This window comes from Urtica dioica, chromosome 2 (genome assembly GCF_054948205.1).
Source record: "Urtica dioica subsp. dioica isolate 48M chromosome 2, U.dioica_male_clone48M_v1_H2, whole genome shotgun sequence".
Lineage (NCBI taxonomy): Eukaryota > Viridiplantae > Streptophyta > Magnoliopsida > Rosales > Urticaceae > Urtica > Urtica dioica.
The window spans coordinates 1371382-1394447 of NC_142757.1; the positions used below are offsets into that span (position 1 = coordinate 1371382).

At 42.4% G+C, this 23066-nt stretch overlaps 2 protein-coding genes across 7 annotated transcripts in view; both read left to right on the forward strand.

Annotated features, from left to right (window-relative positions):
- The window catches only part of ESP4 (HEAT repeat-containing protein), a 28889-nt gene extending 17900 nt beyond the window's left edge, over window positions 1–10989 (forward strand). For all 6 annotated transcript variants that reach the window (XM_089607123.1, XM_089607124.1, XM_089607126.1 and 3 more), the window contains 8 exons: window positions 8314–8388; window positions 9051–9146; window positions 9229–9309; window positions 9389–9460; window positions 9680–9724; window positions 9802–9885; window positions 10236–10339; window positions 10438–10989. In XM_089607123.1, the coding sequence (XP_089463249.1) occupies window positions 8314–8388; window positions 9051–9146; window positions 9229–9309; window positions 9389–9460; window positions 9680–9724; window positions 9802–9885; window positions 10236–10339; window positions 10438–10582 (702 nt within the window). In that variant the 3' untranslated portion in view covers window positions 10583–10989. The remainder of the gene's footprint in view (window positions 1–8313; window positions 8389–9050; window positions 9147–9228; window positions 9310–9388; window positions 9461–9679; window positions 9725–9801; window positions 9886–10235; window positions 10340–10437) is intronic.
- A 7302-nt stretch (window positions 10990–18291) lies between these two features.
- On the forward strand, window positions 18292–21118 carry LOC149403995 (uncharacterized). The gene has a single exon (XM_089603824.1). The coding sequence runs from the start codon at window positions 18299–18301 to the stop codon at window positions 21116–21118; it is 2820 nt and encodes a 939-aa protein (XP_089459950.1). The 5' UTR covers window positions 18292–18298.
- The last annotated feature ends 1948 nt before the right edge of the window (window positions 21119–23066 follow it).

The window sequence follows — 23066 nt, forward strand, 5'->3', positions numbered from 1 at the left end:
TATGAGAAGCGCAAAGGGAACCAGACCAAGTGGTAATCCAACACACCAGCCAAATTCCTTAAACCTAGACCCTTCGCATCGGAAGAAAAACAAAATAGGCAAAAGCCTTTACAATAAACATCAGAGAAATTGTCTTATTTACCATCAATTTCATAAGATTTTCTCACTTTCCACCAAAATTAATTTGGTCCAAAATGCCACCATCTATGTCAACAATGTTGACATCTAATAGTGAAGGGCAAAAATAGATGTCAACATTGTTGACATAGATGGTGACATTTTGGGTCAAATTAGACTAGTTAACTGCAGTTAATTTTAACCATATAGGAATGATTAAGGTTAACTTTAACCACATATTTTAGGGTGATTTAGCTAAATAGCAATATAAATGGATTTGCGAAATAGCAAATGTTTGTCTAAAATCAGTGAAATAGCCAAAATGTACAATAACCAAGTTAAAAAAAATGACTCTAGGATAAATGTTTTTTAAAGTGATAAATTTCTTATAATAATTGTCAAATTTTAATCTTGGTGTCAAAATTTATTTATTTATTATTTTTTTATAGCATAATTTAGGCTACTTTGCTGAAAGCTTGAAACTTTGGCTATTTTACTAACCAATTAGTTTCGAATGGTTATTTTGTATAATATGTGCCAAGACCTCCATTAAATGTACATTATATACTAATATTAGTGTTCTAGGTTAAATTTAAATGTGTGGTCGAGTTCGTGAATAGTTTACATTAACCTTGAGCTTAACAACGTATAAAGTACTTCGTGGATGGACACTGGCGGGAGGTCGAGGTCGCGGAGGGGGATAGTGCTATACGAAGATTTGACCATATCGTCAAGAGTCAATTGATCGGCGGTCTAATGAGAAGCTCGCTCGGTTTTACGGACCATACCGCATCATTCGCGTATCGAAGCTGTCTCTTATGAGATTGAGCTATTGTCGACCATTCAGATTCGCAACATGTTGCACATCTGGCAGCTCCGCATTGTCATAAGCGAGACCGAGCAGGTTCATGAGCTGCCCGTCCAACTTACTCTCGAGAGGATGACAGTAGCTGAACCGGCGCCACCGCGGACTCGAAGGTATTGATCTAGTGGAGGGGGCAGCCGATTTCAGACTCGTGAGAAAGCTTCTCCAACATCCAGTGCAAGTTTCCTCCCATTAACCTCGAGTAGAAGGTGAAAAGTGTGACGGAAGATATTGACAAATTAACCACATTAACTTATTCTAAGTGGGTCGAAGGTGGCAGCAAAGGGTCAGACCTTAAGTGGCCGAGTCTACGTGGGTGTGCTTTCAAAAAAGGTTGGGTAGTTTGTGCTGTCGGGGTTAGACTCGACTGATATCCACTAGGCCCTGACATTATCGACCGTGAGATTATCCCAGTGGTCCCAATTGTTGCATCCCGAAGGAATCGAACCGTGGACGTACAAGGTCCCAAGAATCACCCTTACTACTAGGCCAACCCCTTTCGGTGTGGAGCGTGGGCTAATTATGGGAGTGAGGCCAACCCTAGTCAGCAGGGTGTTAGAAAATTAGAATAAATAGACGAAAAGCGTGTACTGGGATATTCATTCTTTTAATATGAAGTTTGCATTGCGCGAGGTCTATTTTGGGATGTGTGCGCAATAACAAAATATTTCATTCCTTCTCTCGGTGGTGGTTGTGATCTTGACTATGTGGATTAATTTGTTTATGTTGTTAATTCGTAATAGCTTTCATGAAATATTGTTGGTAGACCAAATCAGACAATTCATGTAGAGAGAAGTTCATTATCTCCTTTGAAAACTTACTTTCTACTATGGGAAGAGGAGCGTCATGTTTTCCCGACTTTCAATTAGAGTTCTTCGCTTTACGCGCAGACACGAGCTAGTAACAAGGTTTGAATCACCGTCACAGCCCAATAAAACTTTCCACTTTATCCGACTATCTATTCGTCAGATTGCAATTCAACAAGCCTAATTTTCAGTTCCGCTCTCTCATTTAGAGATTCCAAAGACCAACTCAATGTCATCCGTCTTGAGCTTCATTATCACGCTGCAAGCTCATCTTCATGCCGAATTAATTTGCCCTCTCGGTCGCAGCCAATTCTTATATTCTTTATTTGATAATTTTCCGTTCCTCATACAACAGTCCCACCCTTGTCGTCCCTCTTTAGACCACCATTTACACAACGGTCATCAAAATCTTATATTCGTTATTGGTCAGCGAAATATTATCGAAGTGGAAAGGACTCTGTCCCCATTTTTCCAGACATGAGTTTATGGTCTTTGGAAAGTTGATCGGAGACTCCACAGAAGCGTGTTTCTTGTGTGCACAGAGGGAACTTCCTCCACCCTTCTGAAAATAGGAACTAGTCTAGATGGGAACGAAGAGACTCCACAAACTACCGAACACGTATAAAGACTGTTCACGAGGGGAGGGTCTATGAGGCTGAGGTAAGCGATGACCTCATTGCATAATCTCATAGACGTCCAACCTCGAACATGGGAAGTCCACTTATAAGCGAGGTGAACGACGATAAAATCGTCTCTTATGCACCAATTAGGTTTGCAAATTTTACCGTGACCAACCATATCATCCCAAAAATCACCGCGCGCTCCCGGTTTACAATGCACATAAACACCGGAAACCACTAGGACGTGGCACCAAGCATGATTTCAATGGAAATTGATAAATCACCAACCATGTTATTTACGACCGAAACCCGTCTGGAATCCCACATGAAGATCACACAACCCGCCGAGTTGATCGCTGAGAAAAATATATGCTTTTGTTACGGATTCTTTCGATGGTAAAATATTCCATCGAAAGAAGTGACAAAAGATGGGGTTTTTTATTTATACATTAGGAGTTTCTATTTTTCACATTACGAATTTATTTAATAATTTAATTACGAATTAAATAAATTAAATTGCATTATTAAATTAGTAGGATTCCTATTAGTAGGATTCGTAGTAGGATTTTGTTGCAAGTTATACCTATCTATAAATAGGTCTTGTTTCATGAATAAAAACTTGTCTTTCAACCAAAATAAATTTAATCACTCTCAAGGAAGAGGGATTAGGTTTTGTGTAAAGACCCAAGCTATTTTAATTACGAATTTCTTTTAATTACGGCTCCCGTAACGAGTTTGAAATCCCGGGCTTTATCAATTTTGGTATCAGAGCCGCTCGAGATGGGAGAAGGGATGGGAGAACTCACGAAAAAAACTCATCATTCATGGAGCAATTGAATGAGAGACATGAGGGACTCAAACGGAAGTGAGAAGCGTGGATTGCCACGGCCACAACCGCGACAACAGCCAATCCTAGGGCGGCGGAAAGACAAAATCGGCATGGCGACGGAGAAAATTCACAAATTGGGTCAGATGCTGGAAGATTTGAAGGCGAACAAAGGGATGCACGACTCATCAACACAGGCATCGGCGTTGGAACCGGCAATCACTTGAAGATAGGAGCCAAACAGGGAAGTGTCACTCAACCTTGACAAGTCGAGCACGAACAAGAATTCCACCACCAAGTGGGATATTCAAGGCAAGCGGTGAAAAGCCCCTTTCGAAGTAGTGTGTCAAGACAAGCAACACATACTTGGGGGAATTTGGCCTCCATGGTAGGACACACGGCGGCGGGGCTGTTTGGCCAGGCCAAGGCGGGCTCGGTGGTTATGGATTTGGTGACTTTCATCGAGCCCCGCAGTCGTAAGACTGGCGCGGCTACATCAGGACGAGGACAAGGTGGAATGACAACCTACGCAGGTGAAGGTGACGCTTGATTCGGCAAGGGGAGATTCAGCAATGACGGCCGAGGGGCACGAAACGCGGGAATTTTCACGACAATGACGGCCGAGGGGCACGAAACGCGGGAAATTTTCACGACAATGACGATTTCGGAAGAGACGAAAACCAGGAATGGCGCGTTCCACGATTCGCGAAGATGGATTTCCCATCGTACGACGACACCACCAACCCCGTAGAGTGGCTGTAGAAGTGCGAAGATTTTTTTGATGATCAGATGACGCTAGAAGAGTAAAAGGTTTGGCAAGCCACTTTTATCCTAGCATGTCCAGCTCACAGATGGTACCGAAACCTTCGGCGAATAATCGACCAGCCTTTGAGTTGGACCGAATTTTGCACAAAGTGCTGGGAACGTTTCGGACCCGAAGAACACACGAACTCACTTGGCGAGCTATACTTCCTCCGACAGGTAGGCACGGCAGAGGAATATTGTATTCAATTCGAAGCATGTTTGAATCGACATTTCGGAATCACGCCTGAGAAAGGCGTATGGTTCTTTTGTGTTGGCCTATGCAATGTTATATGTAGGGAAGTCGAATAGTACGAACCGGCATCTCTATATGCCGCCATGAAACTAGCCAGAAAGAATAAGATCAAATTCTTAGATGACGGGCGGCCCCGCACGTTCGGTGGGCAGATCTTGGACGCGACACGGTCACTCAACACCGCTAACAAAGGTCCGACAAGGACCGGGGTTGTTTCATGAGGAAGCGGCACGCGACCAACACCCACAGGGGCAGCATCTCGACCTCCGAATTCGACTATAGGCTGAACACGACGATTCCTCAAGAAACTATTGGGGAACGGCACGCCAAGTGACTATGCTTTAACTGCGACGAACAGTTCACACCGGGCCATTGCTGCAAATCGGCTCTTTTCCACATTGTAGTAGTCGAAGAAGGAGAAGATTACGACGACGCAGAGGTCGATGAGGAAGAAATCCTCGAAACTTTCGCTCAACGCCATCCGGGGCGAAAACAACCCACAGTGATTCCAAGTACAGGTAAACGTCGCGGGCAAACACTCAGGACGCTGCTCGACACCGGTAGCACACACAACTTCATCAAGAACAGTGTTGCTAAACAATTCGGTATGACCATAGAGCACCGACTGGGCCTCCGAGTAGCTCTTCCGAACGGGGGACAATTAGACAGTGGCGGAGTTTGCAAAGGAGTGGGACTCGACGTCCAAGGTCACGCGTTCATTGTCGACCTCTATGCAATTCCCCATGATGGGTTTGATATCGTCCTTGGGTACCGTTGGCTAAACAAGCTTAGACGAATCATGTGGGACTTCGAGCACGGCGAGATGATTTTCATGCGTAATAGCGAAACCGTGACCTGGTTATGCGAAACACCCGAGCGCACCATCGACAAGACAGCGCTCTTCCATCTAGACGCTGACAACTCTGACCTCAGGTCACTGCTTGGAGAATTTGAAGACGTCTTCGCCACGCCATCGGGTCCACCCCGTCCTCGACGATGCGACCATCGAATACGATTGTTGTTTGGTAGCAACCCCCTCGTGGTGAGACCATATTGTTACCCCATTTTCAGAAAGATGAGATCGAGCGCCAGTGTACCGAGATGCTTCGCACTGGCATCATCCGAGAAAGTCGCTCACCGTTCTCGCTGGTCCTCTTAGTGAAAAAGACAGATAGCACGTGATGTTTCTGCATCGACTACCGCGAGCTCAACTCGAGGACGGTCAAGGATAAGTTCTCATAACCTGGCGTCGATGAGCTTCTCAACGAACTTCACGGAGCGACGTTCTTCACCAAACTCGACCTTACATCCGGCTACCGTCAAATTCGTATGGATCCCAATGATATCGAGAAGAATGCCTTCCGGACACACCATGGTCACTTCGAGTTCCTCGTTGTGCCCTTCGGACTGTCTAACACGCCATCAACATTCCAGTCTCATGAACGATGTCTTCCGCGAACACCTACGCCGTTTTGTACTGGTCTTCTTCGACTACATATTGATCTATAGCCGCTCATGAAACGAACATCTTCAGTACGTCTGATTAGTCCTAATACTCCTCCGTACACACCCCCTCTTCCTCAAGCGGGCCAAGTGCTCGTTCGGCCGCCAGGAAGTGGCGTATCTAGGCCATGTTATCCAACGCAACGGGGTCGCAGTTGATCAAACTAAAATTGCCGCCATCATTGATTGGCCGCTACCACGGACGACTCGGGCCGTGCGAGGGTTTTTGGGGCTATCGGGCTTTAACCCGACTCCTTCGACGAACTGGGACGAAGCAACGGACAATGCCTTTACCACCTTGAAGAAAGTCTCTCCGAATCACCCGTCCTCGCCCTACCCAACTTCTCGAGTGATTTTGTGATAGAATGTGACTCATCAGGAAGTGGAATCGGCGCCGTGCTACAACTAAATGGGCACCCATTCTCTTATTTTAGCCGCAAGCTCGCCGACAGACACCACTTCAGCCTTGAGTTTCTCCTCGAACAACGCCTAACGACATCGCCACAACAACATTGGGTAAGCAAGCTTATGGGATTCGACTTCACCGTCGAATTCCGACACGGCACCTTGAACCGCGTGGCAGACGCCCTTTCTCGACGCGGGGAAGATGACCCAAAGATCGAGGAGGCCGCCTTGTCCGTGCTCACCCAGGCCCGTATTGGCATCTTCGAGGATCTACGCAAGGAAATTGAGGTTGATGAGTCGCTCAGTGCCCTACGTGACCGCGTGATTTGAGGCGAGGAAGGAAGCGAATGGTGCGCGACGGCCTAATCCTTTTCCGAGATCGCACATACCTTGCCCCCACCTCTCCGTTGGCAGCCGTGATTATGCCACAACTCCGCTCATGAAGGGGTCCAAAAGACTATGGAGCGCATCCGACGAGACTTGTATTGGAAAGTCCGGAAGAAGACCATACAAGACTTTGTGCAACAGTGTCAAGTCTGTCAAAAGTACAAGTGGGAGACCCTTCAGCCCGTGGGACTCCTCAACCTCTCCCCATCCCAACGGTAATTTGGGCTCGCATCTCTATGGACTTTGTGGAAGCCCTACCCAAAGCATCCAGCAAGACTGTTATTCAACCGATTCTCTAAGAATTCGCACTTTTTGCCGTTGGCTCATTCTTATACCGTGCACTCCGTAGCCGAAGCTTTTTTCCACGAAGTCTTTCGTCACCACGGCCTTCCAGAGTCGATCGTTAGTGACCGCGATCCCGTCTTTCGAAGCCGTTGGCGCAATCTCCTCCGCCTCTCAGGTACTAGCTTAGAATACTCCACAACCTATCACCCACAATCCGATGGGCAAACAGAGGTGGTCAACCGCACTCTCGAGATGTATTTACGATGCTTGACGGGCGTAAAACCAAAACGGTGGCTACACTGGCTTCTATGGGTGGAATAGTGCTACAACACTTCCTATCATACATCACTTAAAGCCATTCCATTCCAGTTGGTATATGGCCGAGCGCCTCCTCAACTATTGGATTACACAGCGGGAAACTCACAAGTGGAGGCAGTCGACCGCGCCCTTGACGACCGCACGACTTTCCTCCATGAAGCATGGCACGTCTAGCCGAAGCTCAACACCGCATGAAGAACACATGATGGGAAGCATTGCTTTGTTGAAATCGAGAAAGGAGACTTTGTGTGGCTTAAACTCCAGCCATACTGTCAGTTGGCAGTGGCCAAGCACATGCTGCACAAGCTCTCACCGCGTTTTTATGGGCCATTCTGCGCCGTTGATCACAACGTGTTCCATGTGTCCTTACTAAAACCACATCGCGGGGAGCGGCCAACTTCTCCGGCCGAGCTTCCATCCATGACTGCAGGACAATACCGAATCAGCCGCACTCACTTCTCCGCGTGTGGTGGTTCAAAGGTCAGCGCCAACTACTCGTTCAGTGGACTGTCGAGGGAGTGGATAGCGCGACTTGGGAGGAGTACACGGCGTTTACAGAGGCGTACCTGGACTTCGAGCTTGAGGACAAGCTCATTTTGGAGGAGGGGGGTAGTGTTACGGATTCTTTCGATGGTAAAATATTCCATCGGAAGAAGTGACAAAAGACGGAGTTTTTTATTTATGCATTAGTAGTTTCTTTTTTCACCTATCTATAAATAGGTCTCTTTTCATGAATAAAAAATTATCTTTCAACCAAAATAAATTTAATCACTCTCAAGGTAGAGGGATTAGGTTTTGTGTAAAGACCCAAGCTATTTTAATTACGAATTTCTTTTAATTAAAGCTCCCGTCACGAGATCGAAATCCCGGGCTGTATCAGCTTTGTGATGAAAACTCCACTCTACCCACAAACCTTCTGCCCACTTTCTTAGTTTAGTGAAATTAAGCAACCAAAATCACGAATCATATAGATTCTCAGCTGTGTGCAGCATCTGCGTATCCTATCAAAATAATGCACACATTCTTTCATGCATGTCTTAATATTTTTATTTAACATGTCACTGCCATTTATCCTGTGAATTTCTAACAGAGTATAACCTCTAACTGGATTAACTTTGTTGTAGGTTTTAATTAACTTTCCTCAAGTTGTGAATCTTCCTGGGGACAAATTCCAAGCAGGACTTTCTCGCATACTTCAGGTGTCTCTTTATTTACTTAATCTAATGCATTAATGGGAATGGATTGTAATGAATGACAAATTTCATCTTGAGAAAACAGTTTTTTGCTTCGAAGTTTTTATTTTTATTTTTATTATTATTTTTTATATATTTATCTATTTCGAGTGCAGTACAATATAAGAAATTTGTTAACTGGATCTGTGGTGTTATCAAATAGATGAAATACTTATTAAGTTACTTGCAATCTCTCAACCGTGGTGTAAAGATAAATTTAAAATGTTTTTTTTTCCTCTAATTTTCCCTTACCGGCCATCGCACTTAAAAATAACTACTTACCTGTCAGACGCTTTAAGTTGATTAAGCAGGTTTGTAAATTGTGATTCACTGTAAAAAATAATGTAGTTTCAATACTAGTGGAGAGGACAATAATTTTTTTTCTTCAACTTTTTATGTATTTTTATGCAAAAATATGTCCATTTGTTATTGCCTTATTGGTGTGTCATACATGGTCATATACATGTACATTTGAGTGGCACGTTGCTATTAATTTGCACACTTCTTAATTTTATACCGGCAGAAACGACTGCCTTGCATCATACACATACAAAGGAATAATCCTCTATTAAAAGGCATCGTAATATGTATTTAGTTTCAAGAAAATAAAAATAAACGTCCTCGAACAGGGTTCACCACATTCTGGTCCACTGCTCGCTCCTGCTGAAATCTTAATTGCTATTCATGGAATTGACCCAGAGAAGGATAAAATTCCATTAAAGCAGGCATGCCTTTTCCTATTATGTCTATCAGATTAAAACCTAAGTTACATTCGTGCCTTGTATAATTAATAATGCCTCGAAACAGATCACGGATGCTTGCAATGCTTGCTTTGAGCAGCGGCAGATATTTACCCAACAAGTCATCGCAAAAGTTTTGAATCAATTGGTTTGTACTATTTGGAACTTGTTTTATTACTCTTGTTCCAAGCAATTTTAAGCTGAACAGAATCTTTGTTCACAATCAGGTTGAACAGATTCCTCTCCCAGTGCTGTTCATGCGTACTGTATTGCAAGCAATTGGTGCCTATCCTGCATTGGTAATAATTTTAGTAGCACTTCATTGTACATAAAAAGTTTTTCTCTACCAAGTATATTCTAACCTCTAGAAAATATATATTTTTTTTTATTTTTTTATTTTTATCAAAGCCTCGGAGAAAATATTGATAACAAAGTCCATATCATCAGTTAGAAAAGCTTGTTTGAGCAGCAAAAATGCCTTAGTTTTTTACAAAATTATGTCGATGGTTCTGTTACAGGCAGATTTTTCAGTGGAGATCCTCTCTAGACTTGTAAATAAGCAGGTACTTTGTTAATTGGGTTGATTTCTCGTCGTTTAGTGTTTTTCATATGTATCGTCTGACATAATAACCTATTGCAGATATGGAAGTACCCCAAATTGTGGGTAGGATTCTTGAAGTGTGCATTCTTGACCAAACCCCAGTCATTTAGTGCCTTGCTTCAGGTGCGTCTACAGCAGCTTCTGCTCTGTCTAATTTTCATTTTGGGTTATTTAAAAGTGTCATCTCTGGTTGGTTTCCCTGATATACCTCACATTCTTATGATTTTTGTGAGTTGTGACTACTGACCTGCTCCACTGATGTGTATTTTCTTGGTACATCTCTATAACGTTAAAATGATGCGGATATATGTGAAATGGCCTCTTGGAGCGATCATCCAACCAACTTCTTGTTCTGATAAATAGAATCTATTCTCTAATTTTCAGTAAAATATCTTCCTCTTGGAAATTTTGTAGATGCTAGACGTGATAAGCTACAAAATCCTTGTTAAAATATTTTGTCATTCATTTTGCAGCTACCTCCTGTGCAATTAGAGAATGCCATGAATAGAACACCGGTTCTGAAAGAACCATTAATCACGCATGCAAGCCAGCCCGATATCCGATCTGCACTTCCAAGGTTCATTCGAATCAGCTTTCTTTTATCAACTCTACCAAGTACATTTTTTTTTTTAATTTTGACGAGCACAATTCCAATTTGTAACTTTTGATCTTCAGGTCTACATTGGTAGTTTTGGGCATTAATTCAGACTCGCAGACTTCTTCCCGGCCCCAAACAAGCCAGTCACAGGTTCTTCAAACAACAGTCACCTCCGATAAGGAAGTTGCCACGGAGGGATCAAAAGAATTTTCTGGTACTTGACGAACTCAACTCTCTGTTTCCAAGAACCCGAGATGTGATATAAAGGAAGAGTCTTGCATGTCATAACCGCAAAATGTCGCGCTAAAGACCCTTGAAAGATACTCTTATCGATCAATTGACAGTTTCTTATAATAAAATAATTGATGTAAATTTAACCACATGTAGCATCTTAGGCAAGTTAATTTATTTTATATGAACCTCCCTCACCAGCGCCAACTTCAGAAGACAGTATGGGTGATTTCAAAAGTAAGATGTGCCGACACGGATAATGTTAAACATTCTGATCAAGAAAGAAAATAGTTGAACAGATACTGTACTGAAACTTTTTTGATTGCTATGAAATGTGCGTCCGAAGTTAAGTCCATAAATTTATGTTTGTAAGTTGTTTATAGCATGGGGAAACAAAATCCTGGCAAAGCACTTGGCTGGAGAATCACATCCCATCCCGAACAAATTAGGAAAAATTACATAACTAGTCTAAAATATGAGTCATTTTTCATATTTTACTCATATTTTTTTTATACATTTTGGCAGTAATCGTTTCCATCTGGTTATCAATTATTGAAATTTAGTTCAAAATATTGGTATATCGAAATTCAGTTAACATTAATTGAAATCTAGTTAACAGCTATTGAAATTTGGTTAACACTGAAATTTGATCAACAGTTATTAAAGGTAAGATTGACAATTCAAAATTTAAAACGATTGTTTATGAAAAATAAAATATTCAATAGCTAACATTGAAGAAAATTACGAAAAATTGTTATCGGAGGCTATTTCCACATAAAATTAAGAGAGAGAGAGAGAGAGAGAGAGAGAGAGAGAGAGAGAGAGAGAGAGAGAGTTTGTGTATAAATTATATCGTACCGTTGAAGAAGACATACTAGAATATCCACAATCAAATATGTTAATTGTCCAAAAAATTGATTTAGCTATAGCCCAATCTACCTTATGCTTCATTTTATTAAGAAAATAGTACAATATGCTATTCCAAAATTATGCCTCGATATTAACTAAATTAACTCTTTTGGTAAATTAATGTTGTACAAATCTAAAAAATTTCAAACTTAATTATGAGAATCAAGTAAAAAAAATAAGAGATAGAACGATTCGAACTGGATACGTAATGAACCTGTAAAATAAGGATAAATTTCATCTTTGCCCCTGAACTATATATGGCTTGTAACAATGTCTAGCGTACCTTTTCTTCGGACAACCGTTTACCATGTGCTCTTGAATTTTTTCGCAAATCATCGTTCCGTTATTTTTTTGCTCGATTATGTTAGTGTTTTAATCATGTGTGACGTGACGCACGTGTACCCATTCAAAGGGTAAATATCAAATTGTGCTTTGATATCAATATCCCAACGCATTATCATGACACTTGATTATTCAAAGTGTTTAATTGGGATTTAGGGTTTCTAGTTTTCCACTTCGCCCTCCCGTCTTCAAAGTTCAAACTCGAATCTCAATAAATTTAGAGCTTTGCGAACTCGAATCTTCGTAAATTTAGAGCTCGCAAACACCATAGTGACCAACAGATCGGGTAGTTCTTGGAAGAGTTGTGTGTCTTGCAAGAATGAAGAAGCACAGTCGATGATTCAAAATTGTGGAATGCCAAGATGCTACTGTAGCTTGGTTTGCTATGAGAGAACTTCGTGCACATCGTTAAATCCCAAGAAGGTTTTTTGGCTGTTGTCAATATAAGGTATGTATCCAATTTTTGTTGAAATCGGAATTGACATAAAAAATAGGACTTTGAAAAAATAAATATTTGTAGGAAAAACAAACAAAATGGTAGTGGTTCTTACAATGGATCGACCCTCAAATTTGCAATTGATCGGTTGAAATTATACCAGGGTTATTGAGAAAGATCAATGACGCTTTCACTGACGTAATTCATGAAGAAGACGAACATATTAAAGAAGATGTCGTTATTGCTGAATTGAAGAACCTCGGTCCATAGATTGAACGCGAAGCAAAGATATTGAAGTTTTTGCTAGCCACGATTTGTATTGTTCTATGTGTGGTGATTATGTATAAGTAATGTTCTATGTGTTGTTACCGATTATGTAACTCTTTACTTTTTTATTTGATTTGTAATTCGCAATGTTATAATCGACGTGACAAATAATTGTAATTGCAATTCGACTCATAGCATACATAATTGTTACATTAAACTAATGATGACTACATAATGGATCCATACATAATTCAACTACACTGTTTTGTTACACAAAAGTAACCAAAAATATGCACTAACAACCCATATTTTAAATATTGTTTTGTTACATACAAGTAACCCAAAACATGCACGTGTAATGCTGGCAAAATGACCTAATATTTTGTTTGGTCACATATTATAGATACTCTAAAATGAGGTCAAACATAACTGAGTAAGATCAATCCAAAATAAGGTCACATAATTCAATCATATTTGAATAAGTTCCTTGGCCTGAGAGTTCGGAGCCTGTTTGGGTTGCTAACATTCTTGAACCTCATAATTCGCTGTAAATATGATAGTAAACACAATTGTGAGACACAGAACAGAAAATCTAACAAATTGGTTGTGTTACCGTTTAAACAAATTGGCTATGTTACCGTTTAAATAATACATTGGAATTACAGTTTAAACTCTGTTAGAAATCCAATACAAAATTGAATTAAGGATACTTACGAGATTCTCTTGTTGTCTTTTGAAGCACGTCTTCAAGTTATGCCCATGTGGTCCACAATTTGAGCACTTGATGAGAGCATACCTTCTCAATCGTGTACATGCTATAGGCAAAACCTGATCCTGCTCCACTTTTCGGAGTTTTATTGGCGTGCCTGTTCAGGCGGCCTTCCCATCGCTGTTTTCCAACTTTTTGGCCACTGTTCAAGTTCACTACTACAAATACAGTTTTCTGGTGCAGATGACTTTTGGGTGCGACTTTTTGACCTAAAAGTCGCACCAAAAACGACTTTCGGGTGCGAAAAGTCGCATCCAAAAGAAATTGAAGCAACTAAAATTTTTTGCTGATTTTTTAAATTTGGGTGCGAAAAGTCGCACCAAAAAGTTCATTAATACCTTTGGGTGTGATAAAGTCGCACCCAAAAATCAAGGTTAACTTTTGGGTGCGAATTTGTCGCATCCAAAGGTCCAAATGTTTTACCACCGCGGTCTTTTTCCCCGTTTATATCAATTTTGACCGGTCAAAACATGGGTGCGACAAAGTCGCACCCAAAAAGTCTAAGTCGCACCCAAATTATAGATCTGGTTATAAAAAAAAAATTCAGTCTTAGCTTATTTCTATCTCTCTCACGCTCTCACTCCCGATTTCTCTGGTCCCCTTCGCCGCCCGAGCTCGCTCCGCCCCGGTCCGACAGCCTCTCCGGCCCCGGTAAGTCTTCTCCCATTCTCTCTCACACTCACTCTCTCTCTCTCTCTCTATCCTAGTCTCTCTCTCTCACGTTCTCTCTCTCCAGCTCATAATATTTCTCTCCTCTATGCACTCCGATCCTTATTGTTGTTGGCTCACCGATCGGAGCTTCAAAGTCGATCAGCTCGTCTCCTGAGCTCCGCCCCGGTTCGACAGCCACCCCGGTAAGTCATCCTCTCAATCTTTCTCTCTAAATCTCTCTGTCCTTCTTTCTGTCAATTTTTTTCTCTTAATGAAAAACGTCTACATTTGTTGGCAATGTTTTAAGAAAGAAAAAAAGGTGCAACAGACGAGTAAGGGATTCATAGAAATAAAACCTCAAGTGGTTATCTCTGAACTCAACTCAGCTCAATGCCAAACCATCAGTGTGAGACCCGACTTTTGTACACGTCAGCATCTGTAAAAATTTCATCTCATTAATAAATAAAGGAAATTTTCTTCTCTTTCTATGTGAATGAATTATAAGAATTCACAATAAGGAAAATGATTTTTGAAAGCACTTGAATGTTGGAATAAATTTAAGTGCTTGAGAACGAAGGAAATAATATTTAAGGGTGACGAAATTTCGGAATAAGGATATTCGAGTAAACTCGATATTATTTTCCGAATAAAAATTACTCGGAATGTACCCGGAGATTTAAAAATCTCAAGAGTGGAAATAAATTCCGAAATCCCTTAAATATATTCAAGGTAACGAGAATTAATGAGAATTTTCTCGGTTATTTTTTGAGATTATTTTCAATTAATCAAGGACGAGATTGTGAAATTTTATTTTGAAAGGGCTTATGTGCAACAAAATGAAGGACGAGATTGAAAGAAAAGAGAAAAGAGGGGTTATTTTAAGAGAGACGTGTCACAAATCGGGTGGGCCACTTGTACACGTGTGGCGTGAGGAGGAGCTGCCGTGTGGCATTTCTTTCTTCTTCTCCTCTCATTTTCGGCCACCTCACCCTCTCACTCTCTTTCTTTTCTTTCTTCTTCTTCTTTCTCTCTTCTTCTTGTCCAGCGCGAGACCAACCTGCAACACAGAAAAAAAGAAAAAAGAAAAAAGAAACTCTCGGTCATCTCCTTCAAGCTCACCGAGCCCCACCATCACCGCCATCTCCTTTCTCTCTTCTTCTTCGTTTCTTCTTGTCGCGCGCCATCTCCGCCGTGAGTCCCCGTCGCCGCGCGCTTCAGGCTGAGGAGAACGAGACGTCGCCGTGACGCCGGACCGAGAGGAAAGACGTCGGGGAAGTGGGAGAGCTCACCAAGAACGCCTAATTTCACGATTTGAGGTAGAAATTTCCTCTCATTGGACTTGATTTCGTGATTAGGGTTCATGGTTTGGTAGATTTGGGGTTTTGGTTTTCGTGATGGATTTTTGAGAAAATCGATTAGTTTAAAGTGTTTATTGAGCTTCATTATTGATGATTATAGCTTGAGATTGAGGATTGATTTCGAATTTCTTGTTTTGGATTCATTTGGCCGAAAATCTTGATGAACGAGGGTTTGAAGATCTTTTTTTTTTGGGGCTTCTCGTTCCTGTGTATTGTTTAATGATTCTAAGACGTTTTTTAGCCAGTTTGGTGTCCAAGAATTGTTTGAGAATCGCTGTTGGAATTGAAATAAGTTTTGGACGAATTTTGGTGATTATGTGAACATAGCCGTGTGGAATTGTTTTTGGCCGAAAGTCTTTTCTTGCCCAAGTGCTTGTTTTGGCTGTGTGTTTGTTGTGGCCGTGGGCTTGGTTTTGATTCTGTGTGTTCAGCCGAGGCTGGTTAAGTGTTTGTTTGGTTTAGTTCGGGTTTTGGGTCGAGATGTCGGGATTTGGATTTCAGGATTGATTATGAGTTTGAAATTGACTCGTTATCGGATTCGATGACTTGATTACAGATCTAGACGGACGAACGGAAACCGGACGAGGCGAAGGCGACGAAGCCGGTTTTGAAGATTCTAAGAAAGAGTTATCGAAATTAAAGCTCGATTAAATCGTGAGTCTTTTAATCGCATATAGCGTTTAAATACTCTTGGATTTGATTGTGGAATGTATTCTTGTATTTAAATAAATAATTTATGATTATTTATTTAACAACGTTTAAGAAATTGATTTGATTCGCTTTGGAATTCTCGGTTACTTTTTATTCGGATAAATTTATTTGAGACTCATAAGCATGTTATTGGATTTTATTTCGTATTATTCTCGATACGAAAGTACGCGAGTCTTGAATAAGTTTGACTTCCGAAAAACCGGAGAATAATGAATTAAATTCTCGAATTCCGAACCGATTCGAATCTAATCCCGACAACGACCATTATCTTTTCAAGTAGTTTGATAACTAACAAAGTTTCAACTTCGGATTCTAGTTCTCTTGACGCTCCAGGACGTGCTAAAGGTCTCGGGAAGCGTGTAAAGCAAAGTGTCCTCCGGAATTCATCGAGTTCTCCGACGAACTATTCCGGGTAAGTGGGATTTAAGTTTGAGGCGCCAAAAAGGGGAATGGTGCCTAGTAGAATAATTGTTTATGTTTCTTCGTTTAATCCTAAAACAAAGAGAAACCCTCAGTTAGACAAGATGACCGAATAAGGCTTCGGCCACTAACTAATAAGATAATAAAATGATAGGGTTAAACGGTTAGCGGGTTAAGAACCTTGAAGCCTTTAAAACTATGTTGAGCTTCTGTTATAGGTTTTACCCCTTCGTCCTAATGAGAGGACAACAGGAGGAGGAAAGACGGTGTCCTTCGGATTCAATCCCGAGAGGAACTGTTCTAGGAGAAGGTCCAGCCTCACAGCTGTCGACAACTCCTTCTAAAATACTTAAAGAGCCATACAGTGAAATTAGTAATGTTAATGACGGGCTTTATCCCGATAAGATCTCCTCCTGTAATAAGATAGACAGGTAGGCTGTAGACAGCTCCTGTAAAACATAACGAACTCTTGTCGGCAATGTAGCGAGTGGCATTCCCAAAGGCCCTTTAATGGGAAGTCGATGGGTGGCTTCAGGTAAGTCGATGGGTGGCTTACCTGTCCTGAAGGAAATATGAACCCTGGATCGACCAGGGATTGGTGAGGGTTTGATTCCCTCTACCAAACGCGCGCTAAGGCCCTCCTACATGTGCTAGTGGATCCCAGACGTTAAAACTTCGGCCTTCTGAGGGCTAGGCTCAAGCTCTCAGAATGGTTTGCTCATCTCTCATGAACGGTTGCGGACTGAAGTATTGATTGGCCAGTCCACTGATGTAAGGCGCCGGTATGAGCGAGATGGATGAGTTTCTAGGAAGACGGTTGTTAGCCGGATTCCTATATGATTATGTGTTTGATTGTTTTAGAACGGGGTTCTAAAACTGAATATGTCTATGTTGATTGAATGATATTTTTGTTATCCTGATTGTATGATGGAACTTCTTTATTCTTCTGAATCAATCACCTGCTGTCATCTGCATTTTATCATCTGCAACCATGCATCTCATGTAGTGCTAGGTTAGATATCATGCTTACTGAGTCGGTGTGACTCACCCCTTAAATCCCTCTCCTTGTAGATAAAGGAAAAGCTCAGGCGAAGCAGGAGTGCTAGTCAAGGTAGATCTCATGACGACCTGTGGCATAGGAAATGTCTTTTTGGGAAATGGGTATTAGGTTTTTGAAAACCGAGCTTATATGCTCGTGAAAGTTTTATATATCTTTGGAAGAACTTTTATTATATCATAACGTTTAGATAATCGGCCCGAACCTCTTTTTACGTTTTGAAACTCGGTTAGCACGATTATGGGCCTGTGCTTATGGATAGCAAGCTAGGGTAGTCCGCATTTTTGTAACTCTTTTAAAAGCGAAAAATTTTACCAGTTTTTAGCGGACTAGCTCTAGAAACCTTTGTTATTCCTTATATGTAAATTAAATTTATTTCCGCTGTTGTTCAATAAACGTTTTGTAAATGACGTTTGAAAATGTTTTATGTTCATTTCATTTGAAAACATAAATGGTTTATGATAATGTTATGGGAAAGGTCGCGTTCCGAGGACGACGGGTGTCCTGCGGGTCGTGACAGAGTTTTTGGTATCAGAGCCACAGGTTTAGTCGTTTCTGTAGACTGTGAGATCTATTAGTTGACTGAGCATCTTGTTTACGGTCTGAGTGTCTACATGTGTGACCTTTTTGTTTATGGTTACTAAGAGTATGAGGGTATCAATGTTTCGGTGTGTTGTGTTTCCTGTTTGGATTCGTTGGAGAATATGTTATGCTATCTTGAGCTTTCTGGCGTCGTTCAGTTTCTGACCTGGCTATTGTCATGTGACTCCTTTAGAATCTGGAAGTAATGGCGGAAGAAGGGGAAAGTCTTGACGCTCGTATCGCAAGGATAGAGCAATCGTTGGAACGACAGGCTAGAGAAGCGCAGCAAAGGAATGAGCAAACGGAGAGACAGAATCGTTTGATGGCATTGCTGCTTGAGCGAATGGATCAGCAGGTTCAACCGGATCCTCCTCTAGCTGCCGAGAACCAACCTCAAGAACCTCTTCCAGCCTTACCGGTAGTGAGAGCGGAGGAGCTGAACTACCGTATTCCTGATGTAGCCCCTGCTATAGGAGAGCCAGTGTACGAACGATTCCGGAAGCAGAAGCCACCAGTGTTCGAAGGAGGTCCAGACCCTGTAACGGCTGAGAATTGGATCAAGAAGATCCAACAGATCGTCAGCTATATGCAATTGTCCGACGCGGAGCGCGTAGCTTGCGCGATCTACCAGATGACCTCTGAGGCTCGAAGCTGGTGGGAGGTAACTGTCATGTCGGAGGATGTAACGACTATGACATGGGTGCACTTCATCAACCTCTTTCATGAGAAATACCTGAGTGAGGCAAGCACATCCGGCAAGATTCGAGAGTTCATGAATCTGCGTCAAGGGAAGATGCCAGTAGCGGAATACGTTGCGAAGTTCGACGAGCTGGCAAAGTTTTCTCCGTCCGTGGTTCCGACCGATCAAGCACGGAAGACGAAGTTTATGCATGGTTTGAACGTTGGAATCGTGAAGCTGGTAGAGAGCGGAGACACTGGGCCAAGAACCTACGCTAGTGCGGTTCAAAGGGCGTTGAGGATCGACGCTTGGCATGGAGACGTGGCAGTTTCTGCTCCAACTCCTCTTACTATAGTGCCGCCACCACAAGCTGGTTCGAATACAGGGAATCAGTTCAAGAGGAATCGTTTCCAACAGCAGTCAGGACGCCGTAATCCGACGAACTATGGAAATCAGCCTCAGCAGAGGAATCAGTCGGGAGGCAGAAACTCGTATGGAAAAGTTAAGCGCTTCCAGAAAGGTGACCAGAACGTCGATAACAAGCGTGCCAGACCTGACAATCAGAACATCCCTCAATGTGCGAAGTGTGGGAACCGACATCCAGGCGAGTGCCGAGCCAATAATGTTACTTGTTACAATTGTGGCCAAGTGGGACATTATTCCAGGACTTGTCCAAACCCGAGACAAGGAGATGTACCAGCCAAGGCCCCACCAAAAGCCAATGCTCGAGTGTTCACTATTCGTGAAGATGATGTGCGTGCAGGAACGTCTACTGCAGTTACAGGTCAGCTTTCTGTGGGAAATCTTTCAGCTTATGTACTCATGGACTCAGGTGCTACGCATTCATTTATTGCATCTAGAGTAGCTGAAAAGTTAGGAAGTGAAAAGTTGAATTTTTCCTACCCGTTCATAATCGTCAGTCCGGCAGGAGATCTGTTCGAATCTAAGTTATGGTTCAAGAACGTACCAATTCACGTTCAAGGAAGAGAGCTGATGGCTCATCTGATTGAACTTGAAATGGTTGACTATGATGTTATACTCGGGATGGATTGGTTGAGCAAGCATCACGCAGTGATTAACTGCAATAAGAAGGAAGTTAAGTTTCAAGCCCCTGGGAGTGAATCGTTTTACTTTCATGGATCATCTCGGAAACCAGCCATTCCAACGGTGTCAGCGATGAGAGCCTTGATAATGCTACAGAGTGGATGTGCCGGATTCCTGGCAAGCGTAAGAGATGTATCGAAGGAACAGAAGGTAGAGCCGAAGGATATTCCAGTCGTAAAGGAGTTTCTAGAAGTATTTCCTGAAGATCTATCAGGGTTACCACCTGATCGGGAGATCGAATTCTGCATAGAATTGATTCCTGGAACTGCACCGATATCGAAGACCCCATACCGGATGGCTCCAGCAGAGTTGAAAGAGCTTAAAACGCAGTTACAAGAGTTGTTGGATAAAGGTTTCATCCGTCCAAGTCACTCTCCGTGGGGAGCGCCGGTGTTATTCGTGAAGAAAGCAGATGGTTCTCTAAGATTATGCATCGACTACCGAGGATTGAACCAGGTAACTATCAAGAATAGATATCCGCTTCCTCGTATCGATGATTTGTTTGATCAATTAGCAGGAGCGCAAATCTTCTCAAAGATCGATCTACGTTCGGGCTATCATCAGCTTAAGGTCCGAGGTGAAGACATTCCGAAGACAGCGTTCCGAACGCGATATGGGCATTATGAGTTCTTAGTCATGTCCTTTGGATTGACGAATGCTCCTGCAGCATTTATGGATTTAATGAATCGAGTGTTTGAGGCGTTCTTGGATAAGTTCGTGATCGTTTTCATAGACGATATCCTCATATACTCGAAGACTCAGGAGGATCATGAGCAGCATTTAAGAATGGTTCTAGCGAAACTCCGAGACAAACAGCTCTATGCCAAGTTCTCGAAGTGTGAATTTTGGCTTGACAAGGTAATCTTCTTGGGTCATGTCATTTCGAAGGAAGGAGTTATTGTCGACCCAGCAAAGATTCAAGCAGTTAAGGACTGGAATAGGCCGAAAACAGTAACAGAGATAAGAAGTTTCCTAGGTTTAGCTGGCTACTATAGGAAATTCGTGGAAGGATTTTCTAAGTTAGCCATGCCTCTGACGCAATTAACACGAAAAGGAACCAAGTTTGAATGGACGGACAAGTGTGAAAGCAGTTTTCAAGAGCTAAAGAAGCGCCTAACGATAGCTCCAATTCTTGCAATTCCGCAAGGAACTGAAGGTTTTGCAATTTATTGTGACGCATCGAAACAAGGCCTAGGAGCAGTGCTGATGCAACGGGGCAAGGTGATCGCCTACGCATCTTGACAGCTCAAGGAATACGAGACAAGGTATCCAACGCATGATATGGAGCTCGCAACTGTGGTTTTTGCACTCAAACTTTGGAGGCATTATTTGTATGGAGTACACTGCGACATTTACACGGACCATAAGACCCTCAAATACCTCTTTACTCAGAAAGAGTTGAATATGAGGCAGGGACGTTGGATGGAATTGTTGAATGATTACGACTTTGAGCTTCATTATCACCCTGGAAAGGCGAATAAGGTGGCTGATGCCCTTAGTCGAAAGACCGCCGCAGTAGCTGCGAATCTAGTTGGACAGTCTCCTCAGCTCAAGTCAGAGATAGAAAGGTTGGAGATGCAGCTGATCACTGGGAGATTAGCAGCTCTTAATGTGCGACCAACCCTTCTTGAGCAGATAAAGGAGGGACAATACGCGGATGAATTCTTGCTTGGGAAGATGTTTGACGCCCAAGGGAATCAAGAAGGTGAATTCAAGCTCGACGATCGGGAAATGTTGAGATGTAACGGTAAGGTCTGTGTGCCTGCCGATGATGATCTCCGACGCCAATTGCTGCAAGAAGCTCATGGGACTCCATATTCGATCCATCCAGGTGCGACGAAAATGTATCAAGATCTCAAGAAGATCTATTGGTGGCCGGGTATGAAGAGAGATGTGGTGACGTTCGTCCAAAAGTGTCTTACATGCCAGCAGATTAAGGCTGAGCATCAGAAACCCGCAGGGATGTTGCAACCCTTGGAAGTTCCACAATGGAAGTGGGACCAGATCACGATGGATTTCGTGTCGGGTTTACCCAGGACTACGACAGGGTATGACGCAGTCTGGGTGATTATAGACAGGTTGATGAAGTCGGCCCACTTTCTTCCCATAAGGACCACTTATTCAATTGATAGATTAGCTGAGCTATTTATCAAGGAGATAGTGCGCCTGCATGGAGTTCCTTTGTCGATCGTTTCAGATCGAGATACTCGATTCACTTCGAGGTTTTGGCAACGTCTCCACGATGGCATGGGATCAAGATTGAAGTTCAGTACAGCCTTCCACCCTCAGACTGATGGGCAGAGTGAGCGCACCATTCAGATTCTGGAGGATATGCTCCGAGCCAGTGTGTTAGATTTTCAGGGCTCGTGGAGCCGTTACCTTCCTTTGATAGAATTTGCGTATAACAATAGCTATCAAGCGACTATTGGAATGGCGCCATATGAAGCACTCTACGGAAGAAAGTGTCGATCCCCTGTCCACTGGGACAAAGTCGGAGAGAACAAGCTCGTAGGGCCAGAGATGCTAGAGCAAACCACAGAAGCAATCAAGAAGATCCGAGCGAGGATGAAGGCTTCTCAGAATCGTCAGAAGAGCTATGCAGATAAACGGAGACGACCTCTTGAGTTTCAGGTCGGAGACAAAGTGTTTTTGAAAGTTTCACCAATGCGCGGGGTAATGAGATTCGGCAAGAAGGGTAAGTTGAGCCCCAGGTATACAGGACCTTTTGAGATCCTAGAGCGCGTTGGAGTGGTAGCTTATCGTTTAGCTCTGCCACCATCAATGTCTCATCTGCATAATGTCTTCCATGTTTCCATGTTAAGGAAATATGTGGAGGACTCTTCTCACGTTCTTCCAATCCATGAAGTCGAGGTTTCAGAAAATGTACAATATGAGGAGCCAGCAGTTGCAATTCTCGACAGGAAAGAGAAGGTTTTGAGGAACAAAGTAATCCCCTTGGTGAAAGTGCAATGGAAAAGGCACAATATCGAAGAAGCGACATGGGAACTTGAAGAAGAAATGAAGAAAAAGTACCCATCGCTTTTCTAAGTTTCGAGGACGAAACTTCTTTAAGGGGTTAGGGGTTGTGAGACCCGACTTTTGTACACGTCAGCATCTGTAAAAATTTCCTCTCATTAATAAATAAAGGAAATTTTCTTCTCTTTCTATGTGAATGAATTATAAGAATTCA

Excerpts from the sequence above, each read along its gene's own strand:
- LOC149403995 (XM_089603824.1), top strand. The coding sequence starts at position 18,299 with ATGGCGGAAGAAGGGGAAAGTCTTGACGCTCGTATCGCAAGGATAGAG.